The sequence below is a fragment of the Myxine glutinosa genome, chromosome 4 (genome assembly GCF_964187855.1).
Source record: "Myxine glutinosa chromosome 4, kmMyxGlut1.1, whole genome shotgun sequence".
In the NCBI taxonomy this organism is placed as follows: Eukaryota; Metazoa; Chordata; class Myxini; order Myxiniformes; family Myxinidae; genus Myxine; species Myxine glutinosa.
In genome coordinates this window covers 188,434,654-188,448,936 of record NC_136264.1, presented here as the reverse complement: position 1 = coordinate 188,448,936, position 14,283 = coordinate 188,434,654, and the positions used below count along the sequence as shown (strand labels likewise).

Genomic DNA, 14,283 nt, shown 5'->3' with positions numbered 1-14,283 from the left:
TGTCCGAGATGCTTTTGTCTCTGGGATCGGCTCTTCGACTCTTAGGCTAAAACTTTTAGAGACAGCTGACCTGACGTTCACGGAGGCTCTACGGGTGGCACACGTCTACACTGAGGCCCGGGAACAATCTACCGCCTATGACCACACACGGGTCATTGCGGGGACTTCTCAACTCACGTGACCGGAGAGGGCTACCGCCGAGGATACGGGAGCGGACTCGACCACGCTAGCGGAGCCCCTGGCTGCTCCCGAGGTGGATCCGGATTCCGGCTTGGCGGCAGCTATGGTGGCCAGGCCAAGGCCTGTACGAAATGCTATGTGTTACTTCTGTGGCAATCGACAGCATCCCAGGTCTGCGTGTCCGGCTCGGGAAGCAATATGCCATTTGTGTTCGACTAAAGGACATTTTGCAAAAGTCTGCCGAAAGACCGCGCGGGGCACACGAACTCGCGCGCCCTTGAATGGACTTATCGCCGAGCCAACGGACCGAGCACAGAGCGGGGTGCCTCACCCGGCTTTGATGAGCAGTCCTCCGCCTCGTGGGCCCCTGGCTGCACGCTCGACCTTGGTGAGATACATCGGGCCGCCAAAACAAAATGGCGCGAACACGACCGACCGCGGAGCGACCGTCCTTGACTGGAATCGGAACGCCCTCCGAAGGCTACTCATACAATCGACAAGCTCCTGCTTTGACGCGGCAAACAATGCACGTGACACGAGCGCCATCTGACGGCAGCTCGTACGAACTACATGCTCTTGCTTCAGCACGTGAAACTAAAGTTGGCTGCGATCCTTCTCGCGTCACACGAGCGCCATCTGACGGCAGCTCGTACGAACAACACGCTCTTGCTTCAGCACGTGAAACTACAGTTGGCTGCGATCCTTCTCGCGTGACACAAGCGCCATCTGACGGCAGCTCGTACGGACTAAAAGCTCCTGCTTTGGCACGACCAACTATGCGTTTGACACGAGTGCCCTCCAGAGGCTGCTCAAACGACCGGAAAACTGTTCTGTTCTATGCGCTCACGCTGTTCTGTTCCATGCGCTTAGCTGTTCCATGCGCTCACGCTTTCGAAGCTAAGTGATCTTTCACATTTGTGTTTTTGGCGTATCTTTATCTTTCTTTCGGTGTATGTACCTATTGGGGTGACTTTAATAGGTTTCTCGGTGTTGGTTTTTCATACCTGTGTACAGAATCGTCGGTTTTTTTCGTATCGTGTATTCTGAGGCCTAGTGTAGTGCTAGTAGTAGTAGGCTACCATGTCCTCAGACCTTGGCTTGAGGCTTTTGTTTTTTGTCTCAGCGGTTCTTCGATCGCGCTGCAACTACTGTCGGTCTCTGTTTTTCACGGTCTTTTCACCCATACTCCCTTGTTTTAAAATCTCAAAAAAAAAAAAAAAACATTTTCCCTTCCCTGTTCTTATCCGCTTGTACATTCTTATTTGTTCTTTCGTTCTTCGTTCTTTTGCTCTTTCGTTCTTTGTTCTTTCGTTCTTCGACCACATTGTTCGAGATCACGTGATCAAGTTGTTTATACATGTTTCATCTGTCCCCTGAAGAACTTTATAATTATGTCATATTCTATAACACTTTTTTCTACTTCTTCTATAAAAGGATGCTTTGGACTTGCTCACCAATTCTATTCATTCAAAAAAAAAATTCCATCTCTTACAGTGCATCTTTCATTCATTCCCTAAACTCTCCAGAACTCCACCCATCCTTCAGCGTCCTCAAACGTATTTTTGACTCGAATGTCTCAAGAAACTCATTTTGCAAGAAATGTTCGTTTCCCATAAATCGTACACTTTTCAAAATCCAATCTCACCCCTCCCCTCCAAATCTTCCCCATCACCCATCTCTGTCAAATCTTCCCCCTTGCCCCTCCCCCCCAAATCTTCCCAAACACCCATCCCTTTCAAATCTCCCCCCCTGCCCCTTCCCTCCTAAACTCCCCCACACCCCTCCCCTCCGAGACTCTCCCTCACTCCTCCCCTCCTAGACTCCCCTCTCACCCCTCCTCCTCAAAGCGTCCTCCCCGCTTCTTCCCCCTTCCAACTTTCACCTTCATCTTCCTCAACCTTCTGCCTCACTCTTCCCCCTCCTCAAATAACACCTCACTGCGCCTCACCCAAACACCATCAAACCTTTTGTCCGCCCCATTCTTCCCTTTCTCCAAGCTATTCTGTAATCTCTGACACACCTGCAACAGCTCTCCCTACCTCTTCCTCCTCTTCCACATCCTGCCCTACCGCTCCCCCTCCCCTGTTCTGTATCCGATGCTCCCCCTTCCTCTTCCTTAACAGTATGGACCTAAAACATCCGGGGCCTTCGCTCAAACTTAACTGATCTCTCCATACAGGTTGCTTCTGACAAACCAGACATGATCTGCTTAACAGAAACCTTCCTCCTTCATGATGTCTGATTCCTTGGTATCTCTCCCAGGTTACTCCCTCCTCCGGTATGATAGACCTGAGCCTCGTTCTGGAGGTGCGGTTGCTATCTTTATAAAAAAACTCTTCCTCACTCGCCCTGCACTGCCCTCTCTCCACCTCACCCCCAGGAATACCTTTGGCTACGGCTTCCCCTTCGCTCCCACCTTTTGTTCAAATGCGTGTTGTACCGTCCACCAAACAGTGATGACTCCATCTACATCTCGCTGTCTGATAATATGGACCAACTTCTATCTACCCATCCCAACTCTCTCTTCCTCATATGTGGTGATTTCAACTGTCACCATGCCAGTTGGCTGGGGGTGGGTACCTCTCTCACCAGCCATGGCTCTTCAGCAAAGGACTTCTGTGACTCACTGGGACTGACACAATCTGTCAATTTCCCAACCCGGATCTCAGTCAACGAAGAATCTTCTCTTCTGGACTTGGTTATGACGAACTTCCCTGAAAATGTCTGCTGCTCTTCTTCTGCTCCAATCGGCTCTTCTGATCATGTGCTTGTTAAAGTGGACATCTCTCTGACCATTTTCAGAGAGCCTCCTCAGCGTCGACGAGTCTGGCATTTCACTCAGGCCAACAGGCACGGTCTTCAAGCAGCCATCAATCATCTGGACTGGTCTCCCATCTCTACTGCCTCTGACATCAACTCATCCTGGGAATTCTTCCAAAGTAAGTTGCTCTCTCTCATGCACAGTTTTATCCCTTCTCGTCTTCAGTTGTCATACCCTTCCTCCCGTCCATGGTACACGGAATCTTGTGGTGAGGCTATTGCCCAGAAACAACTTGCTTTCGTCTCCTGGAAAGCAAATCCAATGGAAGGAAATCTCATTTCCTTTCACAAAGCCCGAAACAAGTGTGTGTCCACCCTCAGGAGAGCCAGGAAACAATATCTCTCCGTCCTCAGGACCGAACTCTCTTATCTGTCTCCCTCTTCCAAATCCTGGTGGCGTCTGGTAAAATCTGTTTCTGGTGTTTGTTCCCCCTCCATCCCCTCCCTCACCTTAAATGGCCACACGGCTGACTCCGCACGTGAAAAAGCCGAATGCCTCAACTCTGTGTTTGCCTCTAAATCTTGTGTCCCAAACCCATCCCTCTCTGTACCCACCGTACCCAGTCGTACCCAGCTGCTCCTGGACTCCGTGTCCTTTCCTCCTGACAAGGTGGAAAAGTGTCTGTCAACCCTCGACTCTGATTCTGCAACTGGACCTGACGGCATCAGCCCACGGGTCCTAAAATCATGTTCTTCTGCTCTTTCACTCCCTCTCTCTGTTCTCTTCACCCTCTCTTTTGCTCAAGGTCATCTTCCATCTGCTTGGAAATCTGCCAACATCACCGCTTTGCACAAAAAAGGTGCAAAAACAGATCCCAGCAACTACAGACCAATCAGCCTTCTCCCAATTTTCAGCAAAGTCATGGAATCCATCATTGCTTCGGATATGAAATCTTTCCTCTTCTCCAATGGCTTGATCTCTGATCATCAATTTGGTTTCAGACCTGGACACTCCACTCTGGACATGCTGCTTCTGCTTTCTCAACAATGGATGGAGGTCCTCAATGCCAAACAGGAAATTAGAGCAGTCTCCCTTGACATATCACGTGCCTTCGATACAGTCTGGCACGCCGCTCTGCTCACCAAACTCTCCTCTTTTGGTATCCATGGAAATCTCCACGCATGGCTGGCGGACTTCCTCTCTAGTCGTAGTCAACGTGTGGCCCTGAATGGGTTTCTCTCATCTCCTCTTCCTGTTCAGGCTGGAGTTCCCCAAGGCAGTGTTCTGGGCCCTGTGCTTTTTCTGGTCTTCATCAATGATCTCTCTGACTCTCTTGAAAATCCTCTCTATCTCTTTGCTGACGACTCTACTCTCTGTCACTCCATTCTTCATCCCTCAGATCGGCAGTCTGCAGTCTCCTCACTCTCTGCAGACCTTGACAAAATCACAGACTGGGCAAACAAGTGGAACATGTCTTTCAATCCTGACAAATCTCACACTCTTACGATGTCTCTCCGAAAAGACCGACTGGACAACCCTCCCATCCACTTTCTGAATAATCCTCTCCAAGAAGTTCTGTCACTCAAGCTTTTGGGTCTCACTATCTGCCATGATCTTTCCTGGAAAAACCACATTTCAAATCTGGCCTCCAAAGCCAGTCGCCGACTGGGCATCCTCCGTCGTGCGAAGTCCTTCCTTGGCACACCTGAGCTCCTCACCACATACAAGGCTTTCATCCGCAGCTCAATGGAATACTGCTCTCCCCTCTGGGCTGGTGCTCCTGCCTCACACCTAGCTCGCCTTCGCGCTGTTGAAACCAAAGCATTCAGAATCATTGGAATCTCCCGCGATGAAGCTAACTCCAAGGGCCTCTCACTCACTCACCGCAGGCAGGTTGGTGGTCTTTCCGTCTTCTACCGACTCCTCTCTGGCCTTGCCCCCCCAGCTCTCTCTGGGCTCTGTCCCGCAAATATTCCTACAGGTCGCACAAGATCTGCCTGCAACCCTCTTTTGGTTAAACTGCCAAAATCAAGACTCTCTGCTCACCTTCACTCCTTCATTCCTTCATTCCTCTTTTCTCCCGCCTCTGGAACAAACTCCCTCACTCTCTTCAATCCCACTCCACCCTCGAAGTCTTTAAAACAGCTGTTCACCACCATCTCTTATCGTCCCCCATCCAAAACCTTGATCTTTTCTACCCCCGCTAATTTCACCCCAATTCCCCTTTTTGAAATACCAACTTCTGTCCTGGAAGTCCTTGGTGTCCTTGTGCTTTATACTTCTCCCTCCCCCCCCCCCCCTTCCCATGCCTCCTCCCCCCAGGCCCTCTCCCTTCCACACATCTCCCTGCTCTCGGATGTTGTGTTTGTGTGCTTCCCCTTTTCTCCCCATCTTGTCTTCCGCTCCCTCTTTTTGTGTATTTTGTTTGTCTGGTCAATTTGTTTGTGAAGTAAATGTTAGCTCTTTCACGAGCCTCGATTCAGTATACAAAAAAAAAAAACAAAAAAAAAAAAAAAAAACTGCAGCCGGCGTGGGATCCACACGCGAGGCGCGATCTTCTCGCTCAGATGGCTCAATACCTGCCGGATCTTCCGGCCTTGCTCAGGCCATTATTCCACTCATGGTCGAAGGCATTTTTGCGCGGGCTTTAGTCGACACGGGGTCTACGGATAGTTTTATCGATCATCGACTGGTGCGTAAACATGGGTGGCCGGTCCTCAGGACAACACGACGGATCTTTATGGCCTCCCAAGGGCTTAGGCTCAGTACAAAAGGGGAATGTCGATTGAAGCTTGTGATAAAGGGACGCATGTTTCCAGATGTACATCTCATGGTCTTACCTGCTTTATGTGCTGACATTCTGTTAGGACACGTTTTTCTTAAACGACATGGATGTTTGGAAATGGAATTCGGTGGGACTGACACGCTTGCTGTGTGTGCACTCGCGAAAATGGAAATTGAGCCTCTTTCGCTGTTCCCCAACCTGACCACTGACTGCACTCCTGTAGCTGTAAAATCACGGCGCTACTCACTAGCAGACGCGCAATTCATTGCGGAAGAAACGGCCCAGCTCTTAAAGGAAGGTATCATAGAACCCAGCCGGTCGCCGTGGCGGGCCCAGGTCTTAGTGGTGCAAAGTGAAGCGCATCGCCGACGCATGGTAATCGACTATTCACAGACGATTAATCGCTTTACAGAGCTGGACGCCTACCCCTTACATGGGATGGACGCGCTGGTACGACAGGTGGCCCAGTACTCAGTCTACAGCACTCTCAATCTGTGTAGTGCGTATCATCAGATCCCCATCTCGAGGGCTGATCGCATCTATACTGCCTTTGAATCGGGTCAAAGATTATACCCGTTCACCCAACTACCTTTTTGGGTGACGAACGGGGTCGCCTGTTTTCAGAGGGCTATGGACGACCTCGTTACTAAGGAGAACTTGACAGATGTCTTTGTATATCTGGACAATCTTGCGGTTTGTGGGTATGACCAGGGGCATCATGATGCTAATCTGAAGCACTTCCTCGAGGTCACGCAGAGGTATCGCCTAACCATGAATGAGGCTAAGTGTCGTTACTCTCTATGCACGATAGATCTTCTGGGGTACACCGTGACCCATGGCTCTGTCGCTCCAGATAAGGAGCGTCTGCGACCTTTGCTCAATATGGCTCCGCCTACCGATCGGGCTTCGCTGAAGCGTGCTCTCGGCCTGTTCGCCCATTATTCTAAGTGGGTGCAAAATTTCTCCACGAAGCTCCGCCCCCTTGTGGCCTGCGACACGTTCCCCATGAGCCCAGCCGCCTTGGCAGCCTTTGGGGGCCTTATTAGCATGCCCTGAACTGTAAGCAATGAAGCATGCATGTAGGTGGAGAGGGTGTTTTGCAGGTGCTTTGGGGGACTGCAGGATCAGCACTCCCGTCACGTTTTCGTTTGGGCATGATGGCATATGTCCACTTCTACCACAACTGTTACACTGGAATGACAAAGAGTAGGCCTAGTCACCAATAATAAGACGACCATAATAATAAACTTTTTAAAATAACACTATTTGTGAAATTACATGCGTTTCCATCAATAACCCTCAAACACCCGATGTTAACTTAACCTTGCCTTAGCACTGCGCTGATCAGTGGTAGGTGGAGGTCATAACATCAGAGTGGTCATAGGCCTAATTATGCTGGCCAGATATCAACATGCTTTTCATCACAGTTCTTCTAATTGTGGCAATATACCATTTTAGAGGGTATGAAATAAAATCTGAAAGGAGTTCCAAGTCATGTAGTGTAGGCATACAATCAGATTGATTGAAGATTTACCAAGATAGATGAGAAATCTGATGAAAAAGTTACATTTCACTGCATCTTTCAGTTGAGTATTTTTGCTTGATGAGCATGCCTTGTTTCCTGGAATCCAGATTCTGTGAATCACTTCCTCTATGTTCTCCCTATCTGCTATCATATGATGCTGCCATCTATTGTTTTTAATTACAATCATACAACAAAATAATTTTTCACTTCATACAGCTAAAATTCTGATTTTGGTAATGCTGGCACTTTATTATAATCTTACTATATTTTATAATAATCATACTTACATGCCAAGGACACATGTGGTCACTTCAAGACTGGTCTTATAATGATCTTTGACCCTCAAAATATGGGTCTAGACACCTTGTTTTTTCAGTCATCTGTAATATTGGCAGAGATATGGTGAATAACAGATTTATCCATAATGGCGGCTTAATTTGCGTAAAAATGGCTCGTGGGACACCCTGACAACTTTTTAACATAGCAAATCGTTTTCTACACATTTTTTCCGATATAAAAATGTCCTTTAGAAATTGATTTCCAGGGTGCACGCTAACCCCCTCTACCAACCCTACTATTAATTCAGCGATCAGACCGGGATTCGAACCCAGGAACCCAGGATCCCAGGCCGGCACCCTAACTGCTAAGCCAACACCAGGTAACTATAACAAACAATATTACATATGTTTACGGATATGATACAGCAAAAGCAAGTATATATTTTATTATAACGATGAGCACAGCTACTGTATATTAATGAGAGAATTGGAATTATCAAACAAATCTTATCTCGCTGAGTGGATGTTCATACCTGGATATTGAGGCGGAGCTCCTTTAAACTCAGAAGGACTACAGGATGGAGTGGTGGCTGCTGGGTAAGGAGTGGGTGGTTGGTAAGGAGTGGGTGTTTGGTAAGGAGCTGGTGGGTAAGGAGCTAGTGCGTAAGGATAAGGATAAGGTGCTGGAGCTGCTTGCTGTGAAGCAGATGTAACGATGTTGTTTGAGACTTGCACCTGCTGAACTGAAAGTAGAACCACAAGAACAGTGCTGCATGAGTATACCTGTATCTTTCTACCTCCAACAATTGCAATATATTTAATTCACTTTTAGAAGTTATAGTTAATCAAAAATGTGTGTGATGCTGCCACATGGAGTGTAACAATTCTTATGCTTTCCTTGGGTAGATTTATCTGTGTTTGCTGATATTTGCTGTGTGTTTGTGTTTGCTGCCTGAATGGCCTGAGGTGTTACCCTGCGCACGCGAAGCGGAAAGTAGCGTTAAGCAATCGGTTCACTTATGTCCGTCCGACTGCCCACAAACATCAATTTATGATTGATGAACAAGTTATTTTCAATTGAATGTTGTATTTTGAACACAAATTGAAAAACGAACCTGCAGTTCAGCAGTACTTTGGATTTAAATTTGTTCCGATCAACACGCGCAGAGTGTGATAACTTTTTTTACTCTGTCTGCCGGGCACTCAAACAAAATTGAAAATCATTACAAACAGGAAAATTACTGTTTTTAGAGACGTCATACAGGACAAGCAACGGCCACGAAAATCTTATGTAACGTGTTAGATAGGGCGGTGTAATACCCACTGCGTCAATGGTGGTAAACTCCCGGAATTACTTTTTATATAACCCTTAGAATCTTTATCTTGTTTCAATTTAATTATATATTTCAATGCTTTAGAGCACAAATAACTTTCTTATTGCATCCAAAACCTTCAGTTTTGCTGTATGTGGCTATGTTGTTGTTGTTGTATAGCCCCAGACAGCTCTCTTGAACAATCCCGCAGCACGGAGACAACCGATTGATCTCCTTGAGCAACCCAGGGATTCCCACACAGCCAGGATGGTGTACCTCGTCTTCACAAAGTCAGGGCCATGACAGAGTTAGAGAGAGTTAGAGAGAGAGATAGAGATAGAGATAGAGATAGAGATAGAGAGAGAGAGACAAGAGGGAAAGGGGCGGTCCATGGGAACCAATCGGCACTCTGATTGTGACTCCGCTGCCCTGACGAATCCGGGCAGCAGGGAAGAATGGGGAATATTTGGCCCCTGAGTTGTGTTGGGGATACAACCACCACAAAGAGGCATCGCCGATAGTTGGACGTGGCTATGTTAAATAAGGTGGTGCATAAGACTGCATCAATGGTGATAAACTTCCAGAACTATTTTATACGACCTTTAAAACAATTATTTTCTTTCAATTTAACGAGATTGTTCAACACTGCATGAGGTAAGGTGTTCTATAAATTCTTGAGTTGTAATTGTTCTTGCGCATGACTAACATTACGGGTTCTGCCACAGACCATTGGTCCATAGTGGGTGAATTGGTGCAGCAGCTCCAACTCAGGGTTTCAACTTTATAGACTGCAGAGCAAGTAAGAGCAATAATTTTGGAATTTGGCCAAAGTGTTAGCAAACTTGTCATCTTGCCATGAAATGTTAGTAAAATTGCTCTCTCTCATGCACAGATTTATCCCATCTCATCTTCATTTGTCATACCCTTTCCTCCTGCCCGTGGTACACGGAATCTTGTGGTGAGGCATTGCCCTGAAACAACTTGACTTCGCCTCCTGGAAGGCAAATCCAACGGAAGGAAATCTCATTTCCTTTCACAAAGCCTGGAACAAGTGTGTCTCCACCTTCAGGAGAGCCAGGAAACATGATCTCTCAACTCTCAAGACTGAACTCTCAAACCTGTCTCCCTCTTCCAAATCCTGGTGGCGTCTGGTCAAATATGTTTCTGGTGTTTGTTCCCCTTAAATCCCTCCCTTACCTCAAATGCCTACACAGCTGACTCCACACGTAAAAAAGCTGAATGCCTTAACTGTGTTTGCCTCAAAATATTGGGTCCCAAACCCGTCTCTCCCTGTACCCACCGTACCCAGTCGTACCCAGCCGCTCCTGGACTCTGTGTCCTTCCCTCCTGACAAGGTGGAGAAGTTTCTGTCAATCCTTGACTCTGATTCTGCAAATGGACCAGACGGCATCAGCCCACGTGTCCTAAAATCCTGCACTGCCGCTCTTTCACACCCTCTATCTGTTCTCTTCACCCTCTCTTTTGCTCAAGGTCATCTGCCATCAGCTTGGAAATCAGCCAAAATCACCGCTTTACACAAAAAGGTGCAAAAACAGATCCTTGCAACTACAGACCAATCAGCCTTCTCCCAATCATCAGCAAAGTCATGGAATCCATCATTGCTTCGGATATCAAATCTTTCCTCTTCTCCAATGGCTTGATCTCTGACCATCAATTTGGTTTCGGACCAGGGCATTCTACTCTGGGCATGCTGCTTCTGCTGTCTCAACAATGGATGGAGGTCCTCATTGTCAAACAAGAAATTAGAACTGTCTCACTTGACATATCACATGCCTTTGATACGGTCTGGCACCCAGCTCTGCTCACCAAACTCTCCTCCTATGGTTTCCATGGAAATCTCCACACATGGCTTGTGGACTTCCTATCTGGTCGTAGTCAACGTGTGGCCATGAATGGGTTTTTCTCATCTCCCCTTCCTGTTCAGGCTGGAGTCCTTCTCAGGCTGGAGTCTTTCTCAGGAGTTCAGTTCAGGCGTTCAGGCTACGCGTTAGCCCAAGGCAGTGTTCTGGGCCCTGTGCTTTTTCTGGTCTTCATCAATGATCTCTCTGACTCTCTTGAAAATCCTCACTATCTCTTTCCTAATGCCGCTCCATTCCTCATCCCTCAGATCGGCAGTATGCAGCCTCCTCACTCTCTGCAGACCTGAACAAAATCGAAGACTGGTCAAACAAGTGGAACATGTCTTTCAATCCTGACAAATCTCACACTCTCACTGTCTCTCAGAAAAGACCGACTGGACAACCCTCCCATCTACTTTCTCAACAATCCTCTCCAAGAAGTTCTGTCACTCAAGCATTTGGGTCTCACTATCTGCCATAATCTTTCCTGGGAAAACCACATTTCGAAGCTGGCCTCCAAAGCCAGTCTCCGACTGGGCATCCTCCGTCGTGTGAAGTCCTTCCTTTGCACACCTGAGCTCCTCACCACATACAAGGTTTTCATCCACATGTTCTGTTCTCCACATGTTCTGTCTTTCATCCACAAGGAATACTGTTCTCCTTTGGGCTGGTGCTCCTGCGTCACACAGAGCTCGGCTTCACACAGTTGAAACCAAAGCTTTCAGAATCATTAGAATCTCCCGCAATGAAGCTAACACCGAGGGACTTTCAATCACTCACCGCAGGCAGATAGGTGGTCTTTCTGTCTTCTGCCGACTCCTATCTGGCCTATCTCCCCCAGCTTTATCTGTGCTCTGTCCCCCAAATATTCCTGCAGGTCGCACAAGATCTGCCAGCAACCCTCTTCTGGTGAAATTGCCAAAATAAAGACTCTCCGCTCACCTTCACTCTTTCATTCCACTTTACTCCCGCCTCTGGAACAAACTCCCTCACTCTCTTCAATCCCACTCCTCCCTCCAGGTCTTTAAAACAGCTGTTCACCACCATCTCTTATCTTACCCCACCCAAAACCTTGATCTCTTCTACCCCCGTTAATTCACCCCCAGATCCACTTTTTCTGATATACCGACTTCTTTCCTGGAAGTTCTAGCAGTGTCCCTGTGTTTATACCTCTACCACTCCCCCCCCCCCCCCCCCCCACGTTCCCATGCCTCCTCCCCCAAAACCCTCCTCCTCCCACAGATCTTCCGATGTTCCTGTTCTCTGCTTTTATACTTGTGTGCTTCCCTCTCCCTCCCCATCTTGTCTCCCGCTCCCTTTATTCTATATTTTTTGTGTCCGTTTATTTTTTTTTTGTGATTGATGTCAGCTCTTACGCGAGCCTCGATGTTGTATGCAAAAAAAAAAAAAAAAAAAAAACTCAAGGAAGGACACCTTTGGATTATTGCCGTCCATCAATAGTCATTGTGAGCAGATGGCCGAGTCCCTGGTTGATCATATCCCATCTGAGGGACAGCACATTCACCAATACAATGCCCTGCTCGCGAATTACGAGGATGATATTTTCTGTGCGGCTCGAGAATCAAAACCAGAATGGATAGTAACAGAGGCAAGTGCACCATCGTTTAGTCGTTCTTTCAGACAGGTAGTATGTGTATCCTCATATGCAGGTCTGTCATCATCCTTACAAAACATCCCATGCACATTCCCTTTCTTTTTTTTCTTCCAATTTTTCTCCCACTTTTCCCATTAAAAAACCCAAAACTATAGTATATTGGTGAGTTGGATTTCCTTTTTCTTTATTACTTGCAAAATCGAAGATTTTTCAAGTATATTGGTCGGTTCCGTTTGTGGTTCTGTCTGTTTGTCTGTTTGTCTGTTTGTCACCGGCCTACAGGTCACAATTCTAAACCGATCGTCACGAAACTTCACCAAGTTGTAAAAGCCGTCCCAATTGAGAAGCCTATTGATTGAGGTCAAAGGTCAACGGTCACCTGGAGGTCAAATTTCTAAAATCGCCATTTTAAATCCGATTGACTTGAAAATTGCACAGCATTTGTATATCAAGTCACTAAATTGGGAAATGAACTATTTGAGGTCAAAAGGTCAAAGGTCAACTTAAGGTCAAATTTTAAAAATCACAAATTTTCATCTAAAAAGCCATCAATTCTCAACCGATTGATTTGAAAATTGAACAGCATTTGCATATCGAGTCACTAAATTGGGAAACATAATTTTTAGGTCAAAGGTCAAACTTCCAAAATCACTTTTTATCTGAAAAAAACCATCAATTTTCATCCGATTGACTTGAAAATTGAACAGCATTTGCACATTGCGTCACTAAATAGGGAAACCAACTATTTTTGAGGTCAAAAGGTCAAAGGTCAACTCAAGGTCAACCTTCCAAAATCATCGTTTTCATCTGAAAAATTGTCATTTTTCTTCCTATTGACCCGAGCTTTGATCAAGATTGTCAATTTTAATCTTGATGAAATGGACAATTTGCTGTATCAATGGAATTTTTTTTCTTGGGGTGGGGGGAGTATTTTGCAAGTATCGTGCTCCGTATGACGTCTTCTTGTTTTTACGTCCGCCACCAAAGGTGGATGGAGGTTATGTTTTCACCCCTGTATCTTTGTCCGTTTGTCTATTTGTGGACAGGATATCAAAAAGTTGTGGACAGATTTGGACGAAACTTGGTGGAGAGGTTGGGTGTTTGACAAGGAAGGACTGATTAGATTTTGGTGAAGATGCGGATCTGGATCTGGATCTGAGAATATTTTTTCGTGACTTCACCATTGATGATACGGCTAAAACCGATATATAGCACAACATCTCAAAAAGTTTGGGATTGATTCGGACCAACCTTTGTGGATATGTCGGGAATGTGAAAAGGAAGAATTGATTCAATTTTGGTGAAGATTCGATTGCGGATCCAAGATTGTTTAAATTTTTAAGTCATTCTTCACCATCGAGAAATAGGGCAAACATTATATACATCACGATATCTCGAAAAATTGTGGACGAATTGGGACGAAACTTAATGGATAGGTTGGGTATGTGACAAAGATGACTTTATTTAATTTTTAGTGGAAGATTCCATTCTAGATCTGGATCAGGGAAATTCTTCGTTTTTAAGTGATTCTTCACCATTGAGTGATAGGACCAAAAATTAAGTATCTCTAAAAGTTGTGTACGACCTATGACAAAAAATGTACGAGTTGGTTAGGAAACAAGAACAAGCGGATTAGATTTTGGTTCAGGTCCGAATCCAGATCCAGCCTATATATGGGATACAAAATGTAAAATGTTCTACCTGGCGGAGGTATGCGCTCTACCGAGTTCCATTCTAGTTATTTTCCTGTATCTCAACTTGCATTTTAAATACTAGCAACGGTACCCGCCCTATGGGCGGGGCTTCAATTGGGAAGCCCAAATGAAAAGGTAAAATATCAGAAATTGAAGGCTTTTTAAAGTTTAAACCATTCGTATAAACATCCGTTGAATCATATCACACGCAAATCATCAAAATCTAAACAGTACATGGCGCCCATTTTGAAAAAAGATTGAATTCTGCAAAAC

The 14,283-nt window shown here is 46.1% G+C and overlaps 1 protein-coding gene across 1 annotated transcript in view; it reads right to left on the bottom strand.

Moving 5' to 3' along the window:
* Positions 1-14,283, bottom strand: part of LOC137418128 (uncharacterized) — a 103,528-nt gene that overhangs the window by 15,168 nt on the left and 74,077 nt on the right. The window contains exon 10 of the mRNA XM_078775341.1: positions 8,063-8,272. Within this exon, the coding sequence (XP_078631467.1) occupies positions 8,063-8,272 (210 nt within the window). The remainder of the gene's footprint in view (positions 1-8,062; positions 8,273-14,283) is intronic.